The sequence below is a fragment of the Nerophis lumbriciformis genome, linkage group LG09 (assembly GCF_033978685.3).
Source record: "Nerophis lumbriciformis linkage group LG09, RoL_Nlum_v2.1, whole genome shotgun sequence".
In the NCBI taxonomy this organism is placed as follows: domain Eukaryota; kingdom Metazoa; phylum Chordata; class Actinopteri; order Syngnathiformes; family Syngnathidae; genus Nerophis; species Nerophis lumbriciformis.
In genome coordinates, this window is record NC_084556.2 from 8,418,222 (window position 1) to 8,440,239 (window position 22,018).

The 22,018-nt window shown below is 39.6% G+C and overlaps 1 protein-coding gene across 2 annotated transcripts in view; it reads right to left on the reverse strand.

The window, feature by feature from the left end:
• LOC133607759 (polypeptide N-acetylgalactosaminyltransferase 10-like) overlaps positions 1–22,018 on the reverse strand; it is a 277,472-nt gene that overhangs the window by 87,546 nt on the left and 167,908 nt on the right. For both annotated transcript variants that reach the window (XM_072913784.1, XM_061962698.2), the window contains exons 5-6: positions 12,500–12,685; positions 10,775–10,958 (exon numbers count right to left, since the gene is read on the reverse strand). In XM_072913784.1, the coding sequence (XP_072769885.1) occupies positions 10,775–10,958; positions 12,500–12,685 (370 nt within the window). The remainder of the gene's footprint in view (positions 1–10,774; positions 10,959–12,499; positions 12,686–22,018) is intronic.

Below are 22,018 nucleotides of genomic sequence, written 5' to 3' on the forward strand. Positions count from 1 at the left end.
TGTGTTAAACATGCTTGTATTACCTTTAACTTGTTAACAATATTAACTATATGTGTTAAACATGCTTGTATTATCTTTAACCACCTTTAAGTTGTTAACAATATTAACTATATGTGTTAAACATGCTTGTTTTATCTTTAACCACCTTTAAGTTAACAATATTAACTATTTGTGTTAAACATGCTTGTATTATTTTTAACCACCTTTAACTTGTTAACAATATTAACTATATGTGTTAAACATGCTTGCATTATCTTTAAACACCTTTAACTTGTTAACAATATTAACTATATGTATTAAACATACTTGTATTATCATTAAACACCTTTAATGTACTAACAATATTAACTATATGTGTTAAACATGCTTGCATTATCATTAAACACCTTTAACTTGTTAACAAAAACATATATTTCATAAATAAGTAAATATAAATTATATATATGAATGAGGTAGATCCCCACGACTTGATCAATTGAAAAGTAGCTCGCCTGCAGAAAAAGTGTGAGCACCCCTGGCGTAAATGTATGGAAGCGTATTCTTCAACAGTTTTTATGAGTCCCTTCTTTTGCATATCATGTGAGAAGGTTGTAACTGTAAGTAGGTTAGATATACTTATTGAATATCATTAAAACCAAGAGTACGATAACAATTTTAGTGTCAATATTTGAGTGGGCCCTGGGCCCCTCTGTAGTGAAAAAGTTGGGCCCCAAGGTCAAAAAGGTTAAGAACCCCTGCGCTGGACAACCAGTTAACAGCTCAGGATTTTAGCTCGATTTTAGCGCTCTCAGACTGAAAGGGACCTAGTTTGGAGCCCCCAGCAAAAATGGACCAGACGTGTCAGAGTAATCTAGAACCTTTAACAGTAATGTTTTCAAAGACAGCACACAGCTCAAAACACCCGAAGTCGAGCAATCACAACACCGATTCGCAGTGTTTGGCAAAAAAAAAAGAATTAAGTATACTCGCCTCATGGTGCAGTGAGATAAAACCCAAAAAAAAGGGATACATTTTAGTTCTGATTTCTTCATTGTGCTAGAAAAGCTATAGAAAATTCCATAGAACATGACGCAAGAAAAGTTTGCATGAGTGGATCTTTAAGGCTTTAACTTAATTTTTTAAAGTCAGAAAGTTGTTTTGTGCCGCTGAAAAAAGCTTAAACCAAGCAGTTGCTGGGGAAATTTAAAGGGATTAATCGCACATTTCCCAGTGTTCTGCGTTCCCCTGCGGGGGAAATACAGTAGGTATCATCGCCTCGTGGAACTTGCAGATAAGAAAAACGAAAAGATATGTAGGAAAAAAAGAAAAGAAAAGAAAAATGAGCTGCATAACGGTCGGAATCAATTCTCATTTTTTGAATTAGTCTTCTCTTCTAGCCCGACGAGATGACCTTCATCAGCACAAATCCAATTTGAGTAGCAAAGATTTTCATTTTCATTCTGATTGACATTGACACAGTGGAGAAAAAAAAAATCCATTGTGTGTGTGTGTGTGTGTGTGTGTGTGTGTGCGTGTGTGCGTGGTATTTTATTCCTCATGTTACTGTCTCATCACCTCTTTCTCTCAGGTCGAGACAGCCCCTCCTCAATGTCAAATGTCCAAAATGGAAAATATCAACTTGGCCGTTTCCAATTAATTCAAACACTGCATACGAACATTCGCCGAACGCCGATTTAAATCTCTTTCCTTCAAACACAATGACTCTTGTCCCCATTCAAAAAGTCCAACGGAAATGATTGATTTTTTTTTTTTTTATTGAGTTTCCATTTCCAAAATGAATTATTTTACCACCGAAAATCAATAAAAAAATACTACATTGTTTAAAGTGTGGCACAAACCCAACAACACAGACATAGGCATGTCACGACTTGGTCCATGGGTTTAGTTTTTCCAGAAGGCAACGGAAAGTTGGCTCGGGCGAGACGGGAATGTGAGTACATGATTGTTTATTACTATCAAAAAAAGTACAAACGAAAAGCGCGCACAGTGGCGGAGAACAAACTATGAAACCAAAAGACTATAGCATTAATAAACAAAAACTTACTTGGCTTGGACTAAAGCAGCAGCATGAAAGATGGACATGAAAACAATTGTCAGGAATGTGAAGAGCATAAATGTGGGATGTCGCCAGAAAGACAAACGGAAAACAATGAACTTAAATACTACAGACATGATTAACGCAAACAGGTGCGTGACTCAAAACGTGAAACAGGTGCGTGACGTGACAGGTGAAAACTAATGGGTTGCTATGGTGACAAACAAGAGTGCACAATGAGTCCAAACGTGGAACAGGTGAAACTAATGGGTAACCATGGAAACAAGACAAGGGAGTGAAAAGCCAGAAACTAAAGAGTCCAATAACTAAACAAAACAAAACATGACTAAAACAAAACATGATTACACAGACATGACAAGGCACACTTGTTCTCACTACAGGCACATTTAGCTGTAATCTGGATTAAGACACATTATGTTTGGATTAATGACATTTAAAATATCCACGATTTCCATGATTTTTCCCCCAAAAAAACAAAACAGAAAAAGACTTGAGCTAAAATCATAGAAACGTTTCTTAAGCACACAAATTATGACTGAAGTGGTAAGGCTGTATTTTATTTGCACTTCAAGTTTATTGACAGTTTATTACAAAACATATATATCATTATTTATTATTGATTTAGCGTCCCGGAAGAGTTAGTGCTGCAAAGGGTTCTGGGTATTTGTTCTGTTGTGTTTATGTTGTGTTAGGGTGCGGATGTTCTCCCGAAATGTGGATGTTATTCTTGTTTGGTGTGAATTCACAGTGTGGCGTATATTTCTAACAGTTTTAAAGTTGTTTATACGGCCACCCTCAGTGTAACCTGTATCGCTGTTGATCAAGTATGCATTGCATTCACGTGTGTGTGTGCGTACAGAAGCCGCACATATCTTGTGACTGGACCGGCACGTTCTTAGAATGGATGAAAAGCGGACGTGACGACAGCTCGTAGAGGACGTTAGAGGTAGTGCCTTAAAGGCACGCCCCCAAGACTGTGGTCCGGGTGGACTACGAGATATAATGACTGATGAACACCTTCGTGCGATAATGAAGGTTGCCTCAGCTCAAAGCCTGAGCCCCGACATTAATTAACTAGCATCCAAGAAAAGATGCCAGGTATCTGGCTTGGGCACATCAGATTAGATCAGTGTGTTGCAAACTGAGCAGTTTAAAGTCCTGAATGGTTGGTTTATTCATTGTTATTTTATTTTCAAATTTATTAGCCTGTGGAAAAAGTTAATGTTGTTGTTTACCTCAGAAGGCTGCAAATAGAAAAGAGGCATTCAATTTTTATTTAAATTGTATTTGATATGCCATTGATATTTTTTAATTATTATTATTATTATTATTTGAAACTTGATTTTGCATGTCATTATAAAGTTATATAAGCCTTGCTTGTTCAATATTCAATGCAAAACTTGTTTGGGTCCCTAAAAGGTTAATTTGTTCAACCTTGGCCCGTGGCTTTGTTCAGTTTTAAATTTTGGCCCACTCTGTATTTGAGTTTGATACCCCTGCGATAAACCATCATACTGCAAGCGGATCTGTGTCATAGTCCATGGGTGTATGAATTGTCTATAAGTTCTTGAAGAAGAGGGAAGAATACAGAGCATCTTTCACTGCATTTGTCTCACTTGGGTGTTTACAGCACAGCCTTGTTCAGGCCAATGCAGAGGGAGTCAAATTGCAGATAAGGATTGATATTGGCCGGGCGAACAAAAACATTCCAACTGTTTTGTGTCCCCCAGTTGTCCATTCTGGCTCTCAAATTGATTCTAATTCCGCTTTGCAGTGCGGAAAGCTTCTTTGAGATCTTATCCAATCCTCAAAGTCTAAGTGTCCAGAGGTCTGCCCATTCCATTCCTTTGGGCTTCTTGAACAGCTGTCTTCCGATTTTGTCGACTGACCAGAGCAATGCTCAATCCAATCAGCAGATGCCCTGTTATCATAGCTCCAACTAGAGAGATATCTCCCAACTCAAGAGTCCCTCATATATCCGGCAGCAAATGTCCTGTCAGGACAGGCAAGCTCCCCCAAACATGTGCTTCTCGTCGAGAAGATCTTGTCATTTGAATTGATAAATTCCATGCTTAGATTTTCGATATCAGAAAGTTAAGACTTAGCAGAGTTTTACACACTCTGCAAAACATGGCTACTGCTAACCTGAATGAGAGCCAGAAGTTCGTTCCAAAGAAAATAAAGGTGTCGTCAGTGGTTTGGATTTGCGGCAATAGGCGCAAATCACAAGTGACAGCACGCTGCAAAGTTTGTTTAATAAAAAAGGCAAAGTCACAAAAAAACTTATTCCAGAAACCGAAGCATACAGCCAAGTGGGGGTAATGCATCTCTCTACGAGGTTGAACGAGACCTTAAAAACGAAGAAACAAACTCCCGCTATTGGTTTCTTTTAAAAGTAGGGAAATAAATCCATAAATCTATTTTTTTTGTGAAAATATCAAGTGATTTTATTAATTGGCCATATCGGCAAGACCTCATTTTAAATAACCGATATGAATCGGAAATGGGTTTTAGGAATTCCGAATTTTAAGGCAAAGACACAACAAACTCCCTTCTTGTCTCCCATGGACACACACTTGTTGTTGTTGACTTTGGACTGACTAGCGACTGCACGACACCAAGGCCGCGGAACAGAGACACGGTGCAGGCTTACACACACACTGCAAAAACTGAAATCTAAGTAAGATTAAATATCTCAAATAAGGGTGATATTTGCTTATTTTCTGTCTGATAAGATAATTCTTCTCACTAAGCAGATTTTATGTTAGAGTGTTTTACTTGTTTTAAGGGTTTTGGTCTTAAATGATCTCAGTAAGATATTACAGCTTGCAGCTGAGATTTTATGACCTATATTGAGTAAAACATGCTTGAAACTAGAACATCAACTGATGCAAAGCTGTGTCATCAACACTCACAAGTATAAAACTACTTTTTTTAAAGTAATCATTTCTTACTTCAAGCATGAACAAAAAATCATGATGCCGAGCGCATATCATTATGTCAAGATAATGGCACTAGCATTTACTTAATTTAAGAATATTTTTCAACATATTAAGCAAAAAGGTCTCTTTTTCTTTCTACCAAGAAAAGTACACTTGTTATTAGTGAGAATATACATATTTTAAGGTATTTTTGGGTTCATTGAGGTTAGCTAATTTTACTTGTTTTGGAAAGTCTTGACAAGCCGAATTTTCTTGTTTTATTGGCAGATAATTTTGCTTAGTTCAAATAAAATACCCCTAATTTTTGTTTTGTTTTTTCTTGTTTTTGAACACTGACATTTTGCAGTGCACACATGCATCCATAGAAAATATACGCCACACACACAAACCCCACCCCCACATCCAACGCCCTTGACGCAAATCCTAAATGATTTCAGTAAGATATTACAGCTTGTTGCTGAGATTTTATGACCTATATTGAGTAAAACATGCCTGAAACTAGAATATCAACTGTTGCAAAGCTCTGTCATCAACACTCACAAGTATAAAACTACTTTTTTAAAGTAATAATTTCTTATTTCAAGCATGAAAAAAAAAATCATGACTCTGACACAATTGTGTCTCATAATTAAAACAGATGACAGCCAAATGGACTTTGCTGTTTTATTTTCCATGAAACAATAGAAAATATGTACTCTTTTAGTAGTACAGTTGGCACAGTACAGCAAACTGACAGTTAATATTAAACATGTGACATGTCTAACCATTTTTAACAGAAATTGTTCATGCACATTCAGAGAAATTCTTCCAAATTACAATTAAAAACATTTTGGCCGGAGGCCGGGCTGTATATATGCGCAATAATTGACTGAAAGAGCACGCACTTGGCGCGATGATGTCATGTTCTCGATGGAAAAATGCATTTTTTTAGACCATATGATTGAGCGGCTAGGTGACCACGAGAGTAACAAGCGGATGCCTTGTTGCCTTTCCATTAAGGACAATAAATTAGTTTTTAGTATAAGTAAATGTAATGCCGAGTGCATATCATTCTGTCAAGATAATGGGCCTAGCATTTATTTAATTTAAGAATATTTTTCAACATATTGAGCAAAGAGGTCAAACATTTTTTTCTACCAAGAAAAGTGCACTTGTTATTAGTGAGAATATACTTATTTTAAGGTATTTTTGGGTACATTGAAGTTAGCTAATTAGGGACCGCAATGTCCCTTTGGGACAGAGGACCCTATTGTATTTTGTGTGTTTTATTATTATTATTATTATTCCGCCGCCTCTTTGAGCTGTAATTTGACCCCCTTAACATGCTTCAAAACTCACCATATTTGACACACACATCAGGACTGGCAAAAATTGCAATCTAATCAAAAAACCAAACCCCAACACTCAAAATTGCGCTCTAGCGCCCCTTAGGAATAAACACAGACAAAACTGCTTGTAACTTCCGGTAGGAATGTGGTAGAGACATGAAACAAAAACCTCTATGTAGGTCTGACTACATTGACATCCTTCAGCAAAAAAATGGCAATTCCCCCTTCAAAACAAAATTTTAGTAAAAACAGTCACTTTTGCCTCTTTGAGCTGTAATTTGACCCCCTTAACATGCTTCAAAACTCACCAAACTGGACACACACATTAGGACTGGCAAAAATTGCGATCTAATAAAAAAAACCCAAACCCAAAACTCAAAATTGCGCTCTAGCGTCCCCTAGGAAGAAAACACAGACACAACTGCTCCTAGGAAGAAAACTCAGACAAAACTGCCTGTAACTTCCAGTAGGAATGTCGTAGAGACATGAAACAAAACCCTCTATGTAGGTCTCACTTAGACCTACATGTCATATATTGACAACCCCTAGCAAAAATCAACAGGAAGTTTGCAATTCCCCCTTCAAAACAAAAGTTTTGTAAAAAACGGTCACCTTTTTTCAAACATTATCTCCTCTGAGCGCGTTTGTCGTGTCGGCTTCAAACTAGCACAGGAGAGAGATTGAACCCTTCTGATTAAAAGTTGACCAAAGAGTTTTAATTACTGCCCTGGTTTGGATTTTATGTGCCGTCAAAGTCGGTCCCGTCCATCGCTGCTTGCAGCTTTAATTTTACTTGTTTTGGAAAGTCTTGACAAGCCACATTTTCTTGTTCTATTGCCAGATAATTTTGCTTAGTTCAAATAAAATACCTCTCATTTTTGTATTTTTTTTTCTTGTTTTTGAACACTTGACTTTTTGCAGTGAAGAGAAAATGTGCGACGCTAACACAAATAAGTACCGTGTTTAAAAGGATTTGGATTGTTTAAAAAGAAGGGGTACATTTGAAGCAGCTGTTGCAACATGCAAAGACTGTTAAACAGCACTGAAGTAGAGCAGTGTCAATCTCAACAAGCACCTGGTAGGAGACATGGCGAGACCGCAGATGGACAGGACAAAGGCACGGATATTCAAGGCTTCTTTCAAGTGACAACTCCAGCCGAGGAAATGACAATTTCCGTAGTCTGTTTTATTGTTAAGTACTCGAGATTGCAGTGTTTTGGAGAATGAGGGACATGATAAATACGTTGAAGCCTCAGTACAAGATGCCAAGTCGACAGCATTTTACCGACGAGTGCGTGCCAGAGCTGTAAAATAAGTCCGTTTCTGGCAATAGTGAAAACTGAATAGGTTTTCATTGTGAGAAGGTATTTCCAAAGTTCTTCAAAAGGGAACTGCACTTTTTGGGGAATTTTGCCTTTTGTTTACAAATTAAATCCATGACGACGGAAGGATTTTTATTTTTTTTAATGCATTCTAAATATTAAATACAACTAAATGAAAGTCCGTTTACAGCGGAGCTAATGGGATCTTCTCTAGTTCGCCCATAAAATTTGATAAATAACCACTCAAAAACCTCCAATAATACTCAATTTACATTTCGTGATTTGAATATTAACCAAGTATTAGTGATATTGCTATTATAAGCGCTAACACAAACTATTTATAGTGGCACCATGATCACTAACTTGTCTGTCGATGTTTACATTAGCTGCTGTTGGGGCGGTATAGCTCGGTTGGTAGAGCGGCCGTGCCAGCAACTTGAGGGTTGCAGGTTCGATCCCCGCTTCCGCCATCCTAGTCACTGCTGTTGTGTCCTTGGGCAAGACACTTTACCCACCTGCTCCCAGTGCCAACCACACTGGTTTAAATGTAACTTAGATATTGGGTTTCACTATGTAAAGCGCTTTGAGTCACTAGAGAAAAGTGCTATATAAATATAATTCACTTCACTTCACTTTCTCTGAAGTACTTTATTAATTCCCGAGGGGAAATTCTCGCTTCCTTGCTTCCTGTAAGTTTATTGTAGATCATAAATCATGCATCTCACCTGGACAGAGGAAGTCTGAGTAGGTATTCCGACAAGCTGGGACACTTTGAAGGGCAATTAGGACCCGGAACAGGCGAGGATGACGCAAAGAGATGCTTGCAACCCTCGCTACCCCATTTCTTTGCGAGGATTATGAGACATTTTTCATCCAAATGGGAATATATGAGCATCCCAGCACTCTGCATCCTAATGACAGTGGACTTTATACAGTAAGTGATGTTTTATTATGTTTGTTGGCTCTCATAAAGTCTGCAGTGAGTAATAATCAGTGATAAAGGGAAGGAAAAAAAAAGCAAACATTGTGATGCGTTTTTTAAATTTATGCATCGCGTATGCTTAAAATGATTAAAATACGAAACATATTTTATGTCATTATAAATGTGCCCGTTATTACATTATATATATATATATACTTACATTATGTATATAAAACCTCAATAGAGGTGTTTTGATGGGGGCCCTTCCACATTTATAGAAATGGCATAGGATCATTTATGATGTAAAATGCTGCTAACACAGACCCGCAGACGTGAGCACATCACCCCTATTTTAGCGTCCCTTCACTGGCTCCCTGTGCGTTACCGAATACATTTTAAACTCCTTTTATTTGTTTTTAAATGTCTAAACAACCTCGCGCCAACCTATCTCTCCGACCTCCTTCAGCCTTACTGCCCCACCCGATCCTTAAGATCAGCCGATCAGCTGCTGTTGACGGTCCCTGACACAAGGCTGAAGCTTAGAGGTGACAGAGCTTTCGCCGTTGCTGCTCCCAAGCTCTGGAACGACCTACCCCTGAGTGTTAGACAAGCCTCCTCTCTTCCTGTTTTTAAATCTCTCTTAAAAACATACTTTTATTCCATGGCTTTTAACACTGAGTGATATCCATCCTGCAATGGCGCCCCATAATACACCTGCTGTGATCCTGTTTTTATGTTTTTATTAATTCTATTTTAATTATTTATTTTTTATCATGTTCTGTTTGTGTTGTGTTGTGTTTGCTCGATACTCGTTTTATCTTTTAACCTGCTCATTGTACAGCACTTTGGCTACCCCTGTGGTAAATTTTAAATGTGCTTTATAAATAAAGTTGATTTGATTTGATTTGATTTAAAATAACAAGGAACTGTACCAGATTGCATCATACTGCATCAAATTCTACCACATAGAATCATTACATTTTAAAATGTATCGTTTCTGAATCTTATCATTCTCCATATACAGTACACATAAATACATCGTTTCAAATTATAGAGATGACCACCTCTAATTAATTTCAGTATTTTGTAGTGTGGAATGTTAAAAAGGCTCGATCAAGTGAAATTACTCAAACACAAAACAATTGTAGGTGGTTACAATATGAAAAAAAACACTGCCCTATTATCAACCGTTTGGAATAGATTAATGATGTCTTTAAGTTTGCTTCTTCCTACTCCTTTTCGGGCATGATGTAAAGTGAAATGATATGAAATTGTGTGATGTATTATGCTGTAAGTGTGTTCATGTTCGAAATAAACTAAAGAAAGAAAGAAAGAAGTTCAAGTGGAGTGGTAATTTTTTGGGCGACATCTTGTGGCCACAATAATTTGTTAAAATAAACTCACGGCGCAGTAAGATGAATGATGCGGACACGTTTGTTACTGGATACTTTCTAATACGCTTCTGCCTTGGAGACATTGTATGTGTAGGTAATATTCAACTAAAAATAGTTGACACTTGTTTATAATGACAAATGACATGTTTTAGACAACGATATTGTTCGATTAAGGCAGGGCTACTCAATAATTTTTTGTTACGCCACCCTAGGAAGAAGAACACATTTGCACCCTCTCCACACTATCTATACATTTTTTTCTATAAAACTGTTAAAAGTAGACCTCTGCATAACATTGTATCCTTATTAAAATTAAAGAAAACAAAACAAAAATTAAAAAAATATCGATTAAGAATAACTCGTTTGTGTAACATTGTTTTTTTAGTATGTAACAGAAAATATTTGAAGTGCATCAATTTGCTTAAAAAAAAAATCAACTCAAAAATAAATCAATAATAATAAAAAAATTAATTAATAAAATTAATAAAATTAAATAAATAAATACAATTTATAAAATAAATAAAATAAATACATCCTTATTTAAATTATAAACATGTTTTGACCAACTTAAATAATTTGATACTGAAAAATGTAATTAAATAAACTCAATGAATAATAATGAATTAAAAATGATCATCAGGAGCACAATATATAAAACACCACAATGAAGGCCCTATTGTACCTAAGAAGAGTATAAACACCAGAAATGCCGTGCAGTATGTGCAGATGTCATACATGCATGACACATAACGGCAATACCATAGAGCAAACCTAAGGCATGAATAAAGTCAATAATTAAGTGTAACTCACTCGAAGGGCTCGCTGGGGTCGGCCTTTGTCAGCTCCTGGGGGATGGGGATGCGTTTGTAGTACATTTCCCAGTCGAAGGCGCCACGCATGGCGTCGCCCGCCTGCGTCTCGTAGCCGAAGTTGTCGTGGTCGATGACATCGATCATCGGGCAGACAATGGCCTTCCTGTTCTGGGCGATTCGGTCTAAGAAGCACAGTGGGACAATTTCTGATTGAATAGGCCGCATCGTTGCTTTATGATGAGTATCGGAGAGCCAGCATTTACAGAATATAATGCAGTGTAAATGTAACGTCAGGAGGCCAGTTGAAGGGTTCTGATTTTGCTCCAATTTAAATGCTGCTAAAACCGTACAAAAGTCCGAAGCTTTGTCATGCATGGTGATGGCTACCTTTCACATCTGAACCGATACAATACCAATTTCCAGTTAAGTACCTGTGAATCAATACGATACCAATTTTGTGTACTTTGTGTTCAAAACATGTTCTGGACCACTAGTGTTACCATATCTGAGTTATTGTGCAGAAATATGGGGAAACAACTACAAATGTGCGCTTCCTCTACAACCTGTCGTCGCGGCCGCTTTTTCACCATACAAACAGCGAGCCGGCTCAGTCACATGTTGTATGAGGCTTCTGCAGACACACGTAAGTGACTGCAAGACATACTTGATCAACAGCCGTATATGTCACACTGAGGGTGGCCGTATAAACAAGTTTAACACTGTTATATATGTGCCACACAGTGAACCCACACCAAACAAGAATGACAAACACATTTCGGTAGAACATCCGCACCGTAACACAACATAAACACAACAGAACAAATACCCAGAACACCTTGCAGCCCTAACTCTTCCGGGCTGCAATATAAAGTTAAAAGTTAAAGTACCAATGATTGTCACACACACACTAGGTGTGGAGAAATTATTCTCTGCATTTGTCCCATCACCCTTGATCACCCCCTGGGAGGTGAGGGGAGCAGTGGGCAGCAGCGGTGGCCGCGCCCGGAAATCATTTTTGGTGATTTAACCCCCAATTCCAACCTTTGATGCTGAGTGCCAAGCAGGGAGGTAATGGGTCCCATTTTTATAGTCTTTGGTATGACTCGGCCGGGGTTTGAACTCACAACCTACCGATCTCAGGGCGGACACTCTAACCACTAGGCCACCCCAACCCCGCCCACCTCAACCGACGCGCGGGGGGGCGGGGTTTGGTGGTAGCGGGGGTGTATATTGCAGCCCGGAAGAGTTAGGGCTGCATGGGATTCTGGGTATTTGTTCTGTTGTGTTTATGTTGTGTTACGGTGCGGATGTTCTCCCGAAATGTGTTTGTCATTCTTGTTTGGTGTGGGTTCACAGTGTGGCGCATATTTGCAACAGTGTTAAACTTGTTTATAAGGCCACCCTCAGTGTGACCTGTGTGGCTGTTGACCAAGTATGTCTTGCAGTCACTTACGTGTGTTTGTACAGAAGCCAAATACAACATGTGACTGGGCTGGCACGCTGTTTGTACAGGTTGCTTGTCTGAGACCCCTGATTTAGATGTTATTTGACTGTAGGCTTCCCTGTTAAATAGATCATCTTTGTTCAATGGCCGGACAATCATTCCTCTGCAAAATACAATGGTTATATTGACAATTTGTTGTTCTGTTGAAGAGACAATCTACGATGGTTGGTATGTCTGTGGTGTTTTGTGTTCAAGCAGTGAACTTCAGAGCAGACTGACCGAGTAGCGGAGGAAGCCAGTTGACGTTGGCTTCACAGTGCGAGTCCAGGAAGGTGATGACCTCCCCCTTGGCGGCAGCGGCCCCCAGCAGCCGAGTCCTGATCAGACCCTCCCTCTTCTTGTTTCTCAGGATGTGGACTTTGGGCAAGCGGACCATGTACTCCTCCAGCGCCGTCTTAAGGTGCTCTGTGCAGGAGGAAATGCATGTCACTAAAATAGTCAAAATAGGGCGATTTAGATCATTTTAGGTAACTTAATAAAAGCTTACTACTATTACAAAAGATGAAAGCGTAAAATAAGACATCTGGCAACACCACCTGCCTCAATGTGAAGTGTTCCCATTTGGTTTTCTATATCGTAACTCAAAACACTTTGGGGAACTTTTTTCTTTTCTTTTTTTTTTTACAAATGTTTCTTGCAATCTGGGGATTTGTACTTTTTATTACAGTCGTTAAAACATTAAAAAAAGCATGCATGCATAAACACTATCAACATTAATTAAACTGCAGCTCATGGTCCACATGTGAGAGTACGTGATGCAGTAATAAAACCCTGGAACACTTTTAACCCACAAATACCCGGTGTGTAAAGCAAATACTTTTTCAATCATTGTATCACATAAACCAAGGGTGTCCAAACAAATTGGCTCGCGATACGTCATGCATTTAAATAAGGAATCTGGATGCAGGGAGATTTCAAATAATTTTAAAAGAAAATGTATACACACACTTTTGTGTGTGTTATTCAGGGCTATGGCCACTTAAGCTTTGTAAAAGAAGCCGGAGCGCAGAATTTACTTATATGACCCAATGCAAACAACCTTTCCTGGTCACGGTGCGAAAAAAAGGAAGAAAATTGAACAAACACAAAATGCCAACGGAAATGGTCACACATAACATAATACAACACAATGCATGGATGTTATAAAAAAAAAAAAACATTTTGAAAAATTCTGAAAAATTTTAATCCATTACAAAGCACGATGGGAAAAATGCAAAACACTATCTCCACATGTATCCGTGATTACAAAACTTTAAGGAGGTTGTCACGAAAGTAAAGGTAAAGTACAAGCAAAGAAGAAAGCTGTAGGTGGGAAGCGGTGGATTGCGGCCGACTTCAGCAACACAAACACGGCCGGTGTTTCATTGTTTACATTCCCGAAAGATGACAGTCAAGCTTAACCATTGGCCTGTGGAGAACTGGGACAACAGAGACTCTTACCAGGAGGACTTTGAGTTGGATGCGCAGACGCGGTACCGTGAGTACGCATGCAGCTGCGGCTTCCAAACATTTGATCGCTTGCCCGTACGTGCGTGCCGCTATGTGCATGTCACGTACGTAACTTTGGGGACTTTGGGGAAATATATGTGCTTTATTAACTTTGGGGAGGTGAACTGCACTTTGGGCTGTGGGATTGAGTGTGTTGTGCAGGTGTTTGAGTTGTATTGGCGGGTTATACGGACGGGAGGGGGGGAGGTGTTTGTTATGCGGGATTAATTTGTGGCATATTAAATATAAGCCTGGTTGTGTTGTGGCTAATAGAGTATATATATGTCTTGTGTTTATTTACTGTTTTAGTCATTCCCAGCTGAATATCAGGTCCCACCCGCCTCTCACAGCATCTTCCCTATCTGAATCGCTCCCACTGCCCTCTAGTCCTTCACTCTCACTTTCCTCATCCACAAATCTTTCATCCTCGCTCAAATTAATGGGGAAATCGTTGCTTACTCGGTCCGAATCGCTCTCGCTGCTGGTGGCCATGATTGTAAACAATGTGCAGATGTGAGGAGCTCCACAACCTGTGACGTCACACTACTCGTCTGCTACTTCCGGTACAGGCAAGGCTTTTTTATCAGAGACCAAAAGTTGCGAACTTTATCGTCGATGTTCTCTACTAAATCCTTTCAGCAAAAATATGGCAATATCGCGAAATGATCAAGTACGACACATAGAATGGACCTGCTATCCCCGTTTAAATAAGAAAATCACATTTCAGTAGGCCTTTAAAGTACTCGTAAGTTGAGGTACCGCTGCAATTTGTTAGGCCTTTTATTAAGATGCAAAAAGGTGCAGTATTTATCAAGAGTCTGCTTTATCGGACAGATATTAACTCGTAGCCAATAACGTGGTGTAGCATTTTTAAAGTGCTTGGCGTCGACAGCGGAACAAAGGGTCTCTCAAAGCGGCTCTCAAAGCACCAAATAGTCCTTTCCTTTTTCTGTCGCTTTCCACAGAAATCAATCCCGCCTTGTAAATCTCTCCGCTGCGTCGCCACGCCAGGAAGTCATGTTTCATTCTCGGAATATGCACTATAGCTGTCAGTCCGACAATCCAAAACAAACAAACAGCCCGTCTTTTTTTTTTTTTTTTTTTTTTTTTTTTTTTTGGGGAATGGCTTATTTAATACAGAGATCGATCATAGAGAGGCAAAAAGTGAGTCACGGTGGTGCAGAGGAAAGGATGCAGGCATATTGTGTTTCTCTTGTTTGGCACTTTTTTTTTTTCTTCCAGCAGTGACAAAGTACTTCTGTGGATGAGAATAATGGAAAAATACTATTTTTATGTTCTATCAAACTGTATTATGTGGCACCAAAGTGAAGATAATGTAAGGTTAAATATCACATATTAGTTCTCTGCATCATTCCCCCCTAAAAACAACAACTAAAAAATGTTGCTTGTTATTTGCAGAATACAGGCTGAGCCCTTATTAATAAAATATTACCTCGGTCAGTGTTCTTCCAAGATAACGGTTCTTACAAATGGCCTGCTGCCACTGGGGTGCAACTCACCCCCCCACACACACTACACATCTACTAATTGGATTCTGAATATCAGAGGACAGGATGGAGGACAGGCAGCAGTCCTTTTGCAAAAACCATGAAAGGATAAACTACCGCTGCTAAAATGACAGGCCGTCTGGTTTTAACTCGGAACGCTCATCGTTTCATTCTGTCTTCTTTGGTTTGTCTTCTATCGTTTTGATGTTGTTTGGAGGTAGGGTAGGGGTGGTTCACTGACATCAAGGGACAGCAGAACCAGCCGAAACCAACACAATCTCAAGCAGCAGCTGCCAGTCGTTCACTACCGATACGTCACTTTTGCCTATGATATTATTACGTATTTCTTTGTTAAATTGTTAGCGAATATCTTTCTATCAAGTGGGTCAATTTGCTTCGGTATGCATTTTATTGCGTTTCCATAAAGGCTACCTTAAAGGCCTACTGAAACCCACTACTACCGACCACGCAGTCTGATAGTTTATATATCAATGATGAAATCTTAACATTGCAACACATGCCAATACGGCCGGGTTAGCTTACTAAAGTGCAATTTTAAATTTCGCGCGGAATATCCTGCTGAAAACGTCTCGGTATGATGACGTCTGCGCGTGACGTCACGGATTGTAGAGGACATTTTGGGACAGCATGGTGGCCAGCTATTAAGTCGTCTGTTTTCATCGCAAAATTCCACAGTATTCTGGACATCTGTGTTGGTGAATCTTTTTGCAATTTGTTCAATGAACAATGGAGACAGCAAAGAAGAAAGCTGTAGGTGGGAAGCGGTGGATTGCGGCCGACTTCAGCAACACAAACACGGCCGGTGTTTCATTGTTTACATTTCCGAAAGATGACAGTCAAGCTTTACCATTGGCCTGTGGAGAACTGGGACAACAGAGACTCTTACCAGGAGGACTTTGAGTTGGATGCGCAGACACGGTACCGTGAGTACGCATGCAGCTGCGGCTTCCAAACATTTGATCGCTTTCCTGTACGTGCGTGCCGCTATGTGCATGTCACGTACGTAAATTTGGGGATTTTCGGGAAATATATGTGCTGTATGAACTTTGGGGAGGTGAACGGTACTTTGGGCTGTGGGATTGAGTGTGTTGTGCAGGTTTTTGAGTTGTATTGGCGGGTTATATGGACGGGAGGGGGGAGGTGTTTGTTATGCGGGATTAATTTGTGGCATATTAAATATAAACCTGGTTGTGTTGTGGCTAATAGAGCATATATATGTCATGGTTTATTTACTGTTTTAGTCATTCCCAGCTGAATATCAGGTCCCACGCGCCTCTCACAGCATCTTCCCTATCTGAATCGCTCCCACTGCCCTCTAGTCCTTCGCTCTCACTTTCCTCATCCACAAATCTTTCATCCTCGCTCAAATTAATGGGGAAATCATCGCTTTCTCGGTCCAAATCGCTCTCGCTGCTGGTGGCCATGATTGTAAACAATGTGCAGATGTGAGGAGCTCCACAACCTGTGACGTCACGCGCATATCGTGTGCTACTTCCGGTACAGGCAAGGCTTTTTTATCAGCTACCAAAAGTTGCGAACTTTGTCGTCAATGTTCTCTACTAAATCCTTTCAGCAAAAATATGGCAATATCGCGAAATGATCAAGAATAGAATGGACCTGCTATCCCCGTTTGAATAAGAAAATCGCATTTCAGTAGGCCTTTAAAAATGTTTTATATTCTCCGTCATTTATTTTACTCTCACAAAACGATTGCCATAGTTTTGCGCCTTTAAAGGACTACGAGCATTTTCATCAAATTTGAACAATTCTGTCATATACAGTACAGGCCAAAAGTTTGGACACCTTCTCATTCAATGCGTTTTCTTTATTTTCATGACTATTTACATTGTAGATTGTCACTGAAGGTATCACATCTATGAATGAACACATGTGGAGTTATCCCTGCTTGTCACTCAGCATCAAGGGTTGGAATTGGGGGTTGAATCACCAAAAATTATTCCCGGGCACGGCCACAGCTGCTGCCCACTGCTCCCCTCACCTCCCAGGGGGTGATCAAGGGTGATGGGTCAAACGCAGAGAATAATTTCGCCAATCATTGGTACTTTAATTAAAAAAAATAATGTACAAAAAAGGTGAAATAACTGAAAACATGCTTTATATTCTAGTTTCTTCAAAATAGCCACCCTATGCTCTGATTACTGCTTTGCACACTCTTGGCATTCTCTCGATGAGCTTCAAGAGGTAGTCACCTGAAAGGGTTTTCACTTTACATGTGTCATAGTTTTGATGCCTTCAGTGACCATCTACAATGTAAATAGTCATGAAAATAATGTGTGTCCAAACTTTTGGCCTGTACTGTATAACGTAATAATAATTGTATTAATTGTTTATATCATTACTTGTCATCTACAAGCTTTTAGGTAGGGATGAAACGTTACACGGTTATTGCTAATGGGCGGTTATTGCGCGTTTCACAATTTTGTAATCGTAATTATCGTATTTATAGAGTTTGTTTGTGAACCAACTGCACACGGAACGTAAAAAGACGTCACGTGTGTTATATTTATTTATATTCTCCATCATTTATTTTGCGAAAACAAAAACATCTGTTGACTGTGATCGTGATCGTTTTTCAACCTTCAAAGATAACTATGGTAAAATTGTGGGTATATTTTTTACCAAATTTAAACAATATTGTAATAATGTTGATTAATGTGCTAATTTTGGACATAAAAATTCATTATACGGATTAGAGATGTCCGATAATATCGGCATGCCGATATTATCGGCCGATATATGCGTTAAAATGTAATATCGGAAATTATCGGTATCGTTTTTTTTATTATCGGTATCGTTTTTTTTTGTTTTTTTTTAATTATTTTATTAAATCAACATAAAACGCACAAGATACACTTACAATTAGTGCACCAACCTAAAAAACCTCCCTCCCCCATTTACACTTTCTGTTATTAATATTCTGGTTCCTACATTATATATCAATATATATCAATACAGTCTGCAAGGGATACAGTCCGTAAGCACACATGATTGTGCGTGCTGCTGGTCCACTAATAGTACTAACCTTTAACAGTTCATTTTAGTCATTTTCATTAATTACTAGTTTCTATGTAACTGTTTTTATATTGTTTTACTTTCTTTTTTATTCAAGAAAATGTTTTTAATTTATTTATCTTATTTTATAATAAAAAAAAAAAAAGTACCTTATCTTCACCATACCTGGTTGTCCAAATTAGGCATAATATTGTGTTAATTCCACAACTGCATATATCGGTTGATATCGGTATCGGTTGATATCGGTATCGGTAATTCAAGAGTTGGACAATATCGGAATATCGGTATCGGTTGATATCGGTATCGGTAATTCAAGAGTTGGACAATATCGGAATATCGGATATCGGCAAAACGCCATTATCGGACATCCCTAATACGGATGGATGGAAACAAAACGGTAGAGCTTTAGTAGAAACAAAACTTAACTTCTTGACGTACGATCAACATCAATCAATCAATCAATCAATCAATGTTTATTTATATAGCCCTAAATCACAAGTGTCTCAAAGGGCTGCACAAGCCACGACGACATCCTTGGTTCAGAGCCCAGAAAAGGGCAAGGAAAAACTCACAACCCAGTGGGATGTCAATGTGAATGACTATGAGAAACCTTGGAGAGGACCGCAGATGTGGGTGATCTCCCCCTTTAGGGGAGACCGAATGCAATGGACGTTGAGTGGGTCTAGCATAATATTGTGAAAGTCCAGTCCATAGTGGATCTAACATAATAGTGAGAGTCCAGTCCATAGTGGGGCCAGCAGGAAACCATCCCGAGCGGAGACGGGTCAGCAGCAAAGAGATATCCCCAACCGATGCACAGACTCTGGACAGCCAACACGTCGCATGAACAATTGCAAAGTCACACATTTCCTTCCACTATTAGGAATTCTCTATCTGACGTAAACCCCGAATGTCTGAAAGCGGTGCCCTCTATATCATCATCATAATGATGTCATTTGTTATCCAATGTTGCAAACAAACAAGTCCGTCAGGAGAAAAGCAATGAGTGTTGATGATGCCGCCCCTCAGGATGAAAAGAGCGAGCCTTCACCTTCATAACAAGGCCATAGGTCGGGGCCATTAGCAACAACCCATTAGAAGATCGATTTCGGCTGGAATTCATCGTGCTTGGACTAAAACCCACGTAACCTTCCCCCCTGACAGGAAGAAGGGACAAAGCATTTCATTACATGTTCGAGCACATCAGGGCATGCAGGAAACGTAGCGGCGTCTAATTATTTAGAGTTAATTTAAGCAGAATGAATTTGGAGACGGTTTGACTGGTTTACGGGACAATCAAGGAGGCTGTTAATCACGCTAATTGAGAGTAGGGGCCGACGTCGGGAAACACATTAGTCTTTATTAGAATGCGAGGTGCAGGATGTGGACACGCGGGTCACTGGTGAAGACTCTTTCAAGGCTGCTTTAAAGGGGAACATTATCACCAGACCTATGTAAGCGTCAATATATACCTTGATGTTGCAGAAAAAAGACCTTTTTTTTTTTTTAACCGATTTCCGAACTCTAAATGGGTGAATTTTGGCGAATTAAACACCTTTCTATTATTCGCTCTCGGAGTTGTGATGTCACATCGGGAAGCAATCCTCCATTTTCTCAAACACCGAGTCAAATCAGCTCTGTTATTTTCCGTTTTTTCGACTGTTTTCCGTACCTTGGAGACATCATGCCTCGTCGGTATGTTGTCGGAGGGTGTAACAACACGAACAGGGACGGATTCAAGTTGCACCAGTGGCCCAAAGATGCGAAAGTGGTAAGAAATTGGACGTTTGTTCCGCACACTTTACCGACGAAAGCTATGCTACGACAGAGATGGCAAGAATGTGTGGATATCCTGCGACACTCAAAGCAGATGCATTTCCAACGATAAAGTCAAAGAAATCTGCCGACAGACCCCCATTGAATCTGCCGGAGTGTGTGAGCAATTCAGGGACAAAGGACCTTGGTAGCACGGCAAGCAATGGCGGCAGTTTGTTCCCGCAGACGAGCGAGCTAAACCCCCTGGATGTCTTGGCTCACACCGTCCCTTATGCCACCGAAGATGATCAAGAGAAGAATATTGACCCTAGCTTCCCTGGCCTGCTGACATCAACTCCAAAACTGGACAGATCAGCTTTCAGGAAAAGAGAGCGGATGAGGGTATGTCTACAGAATATATTAATTGATGAAAATTGGGCTGTCTGCACTCTCAAAGTGCATGTTGTTGCCAAATGTATTTCATATGCTGTAAACCTAGTTCATAGTTGTTAGTTTCCTTTAATGCCAAACAAACACATACCAATTGTTGGTTAGAAGGCGATCGCCAAATTCGTCCTCGCTTTCTCCCGTGTCGCTGGCTGTTGTGTCGTTTTCGTCGGTTTCGCTTGCATACGGTTCAAACCGATATGGCTCAATAGCTTCAGTTTCTTCTTCAATTTCGTTTTCGTTACCTGCCTCCACACTACAACCATCCGTTTCAATACATGCGTAATCTGTTGAATCGCTTAAGCCGCTGAAATCCGAGTCTGAATCCGGGCTAATGTCGCTATAGCTTGCTGTTCTATGCGCCATGTTTGTTTGTGTTGGCATCACTGTGTGACGTCACAGGAAAATGGACGGGTGTATATAACGATGGTTAAAATCAGGCACTTTGAAGCTTTTTTTAGGGATATTGCGTGATGGGTAAAATTTTGAAAAAAACTTTGAAAAATAAAATAAGCCACTGGGAACTGATTTTTAATGGTTTTAACCCTTCTGAACTTGTGATAATGTTCCCTTTTAACAACCGGATTTTCACATTCTCTGGCCCGAACGTGTTTCCATGTGCCATCACTTCATAACACAACATTATATCACTTCAACTTTCCTGACTTTCTGACTTATCTTTGAGTATTTCTTGTTTATTTTTATTCTGAAAGGCAGAGATAATCATAACCGGTGGGTGTAAATTTGCTCACACATGAGCAAAGGTTATTGTATGGTCTGAATTGATTATTTAATCATTTTTATTATGCGAGGTGGTATTTATCATTAATAACTGGCGGGTGAATTGCATTAAATATGTGGCCCAACTAGACTTTAATAGATAACTAAACGCCAATGTGCTCATGCATGAGCAAAGTCTACATTATAGTCTTTGGTGATGACTTTGAGTCCTGTTGTTTATATATGTTGTGCAAAATGGCAATTATCATCAATACCTGACCTGCTCAGTGGCCTTGTGGTTAGAGTGTCCGCGGATGTTCTCCCAACATGTGTTTGTCATTCTTGTTTGGTGTGGATTCACAGTGTGGCGTATATTTCTAACAATGTTAAAGTTGCTTATACGGCCACTCTCAGTGTAAACTGTATCGCTGTTGATGAAATATGCGTTGCATTTACGTGAGTGTGCGTACAGAAGCCGCTCATATCTTGTGACTGGGCCGGCACATTGTTAGAATGGATGAAAAGCGGACGTGACGACAGCTCGTAGAGGACGTTAAAAGCAGTGCCTGTAAGGCACGCCCCCAAGACTGTGATCCGGGTGGACTGCGAGATATAATGACTGATGAACACCTTCGTTCGATAATGAGGGTTGCCTCAGCTCAAAGCCTGAGCCCCGACATTAATGAACTAGCATCCAAGAAAAGATGCCAGGTATCTGGCTTGGGCACATCAGATTAGATCAGTGTGTTGCAAACTGAACAGTTTA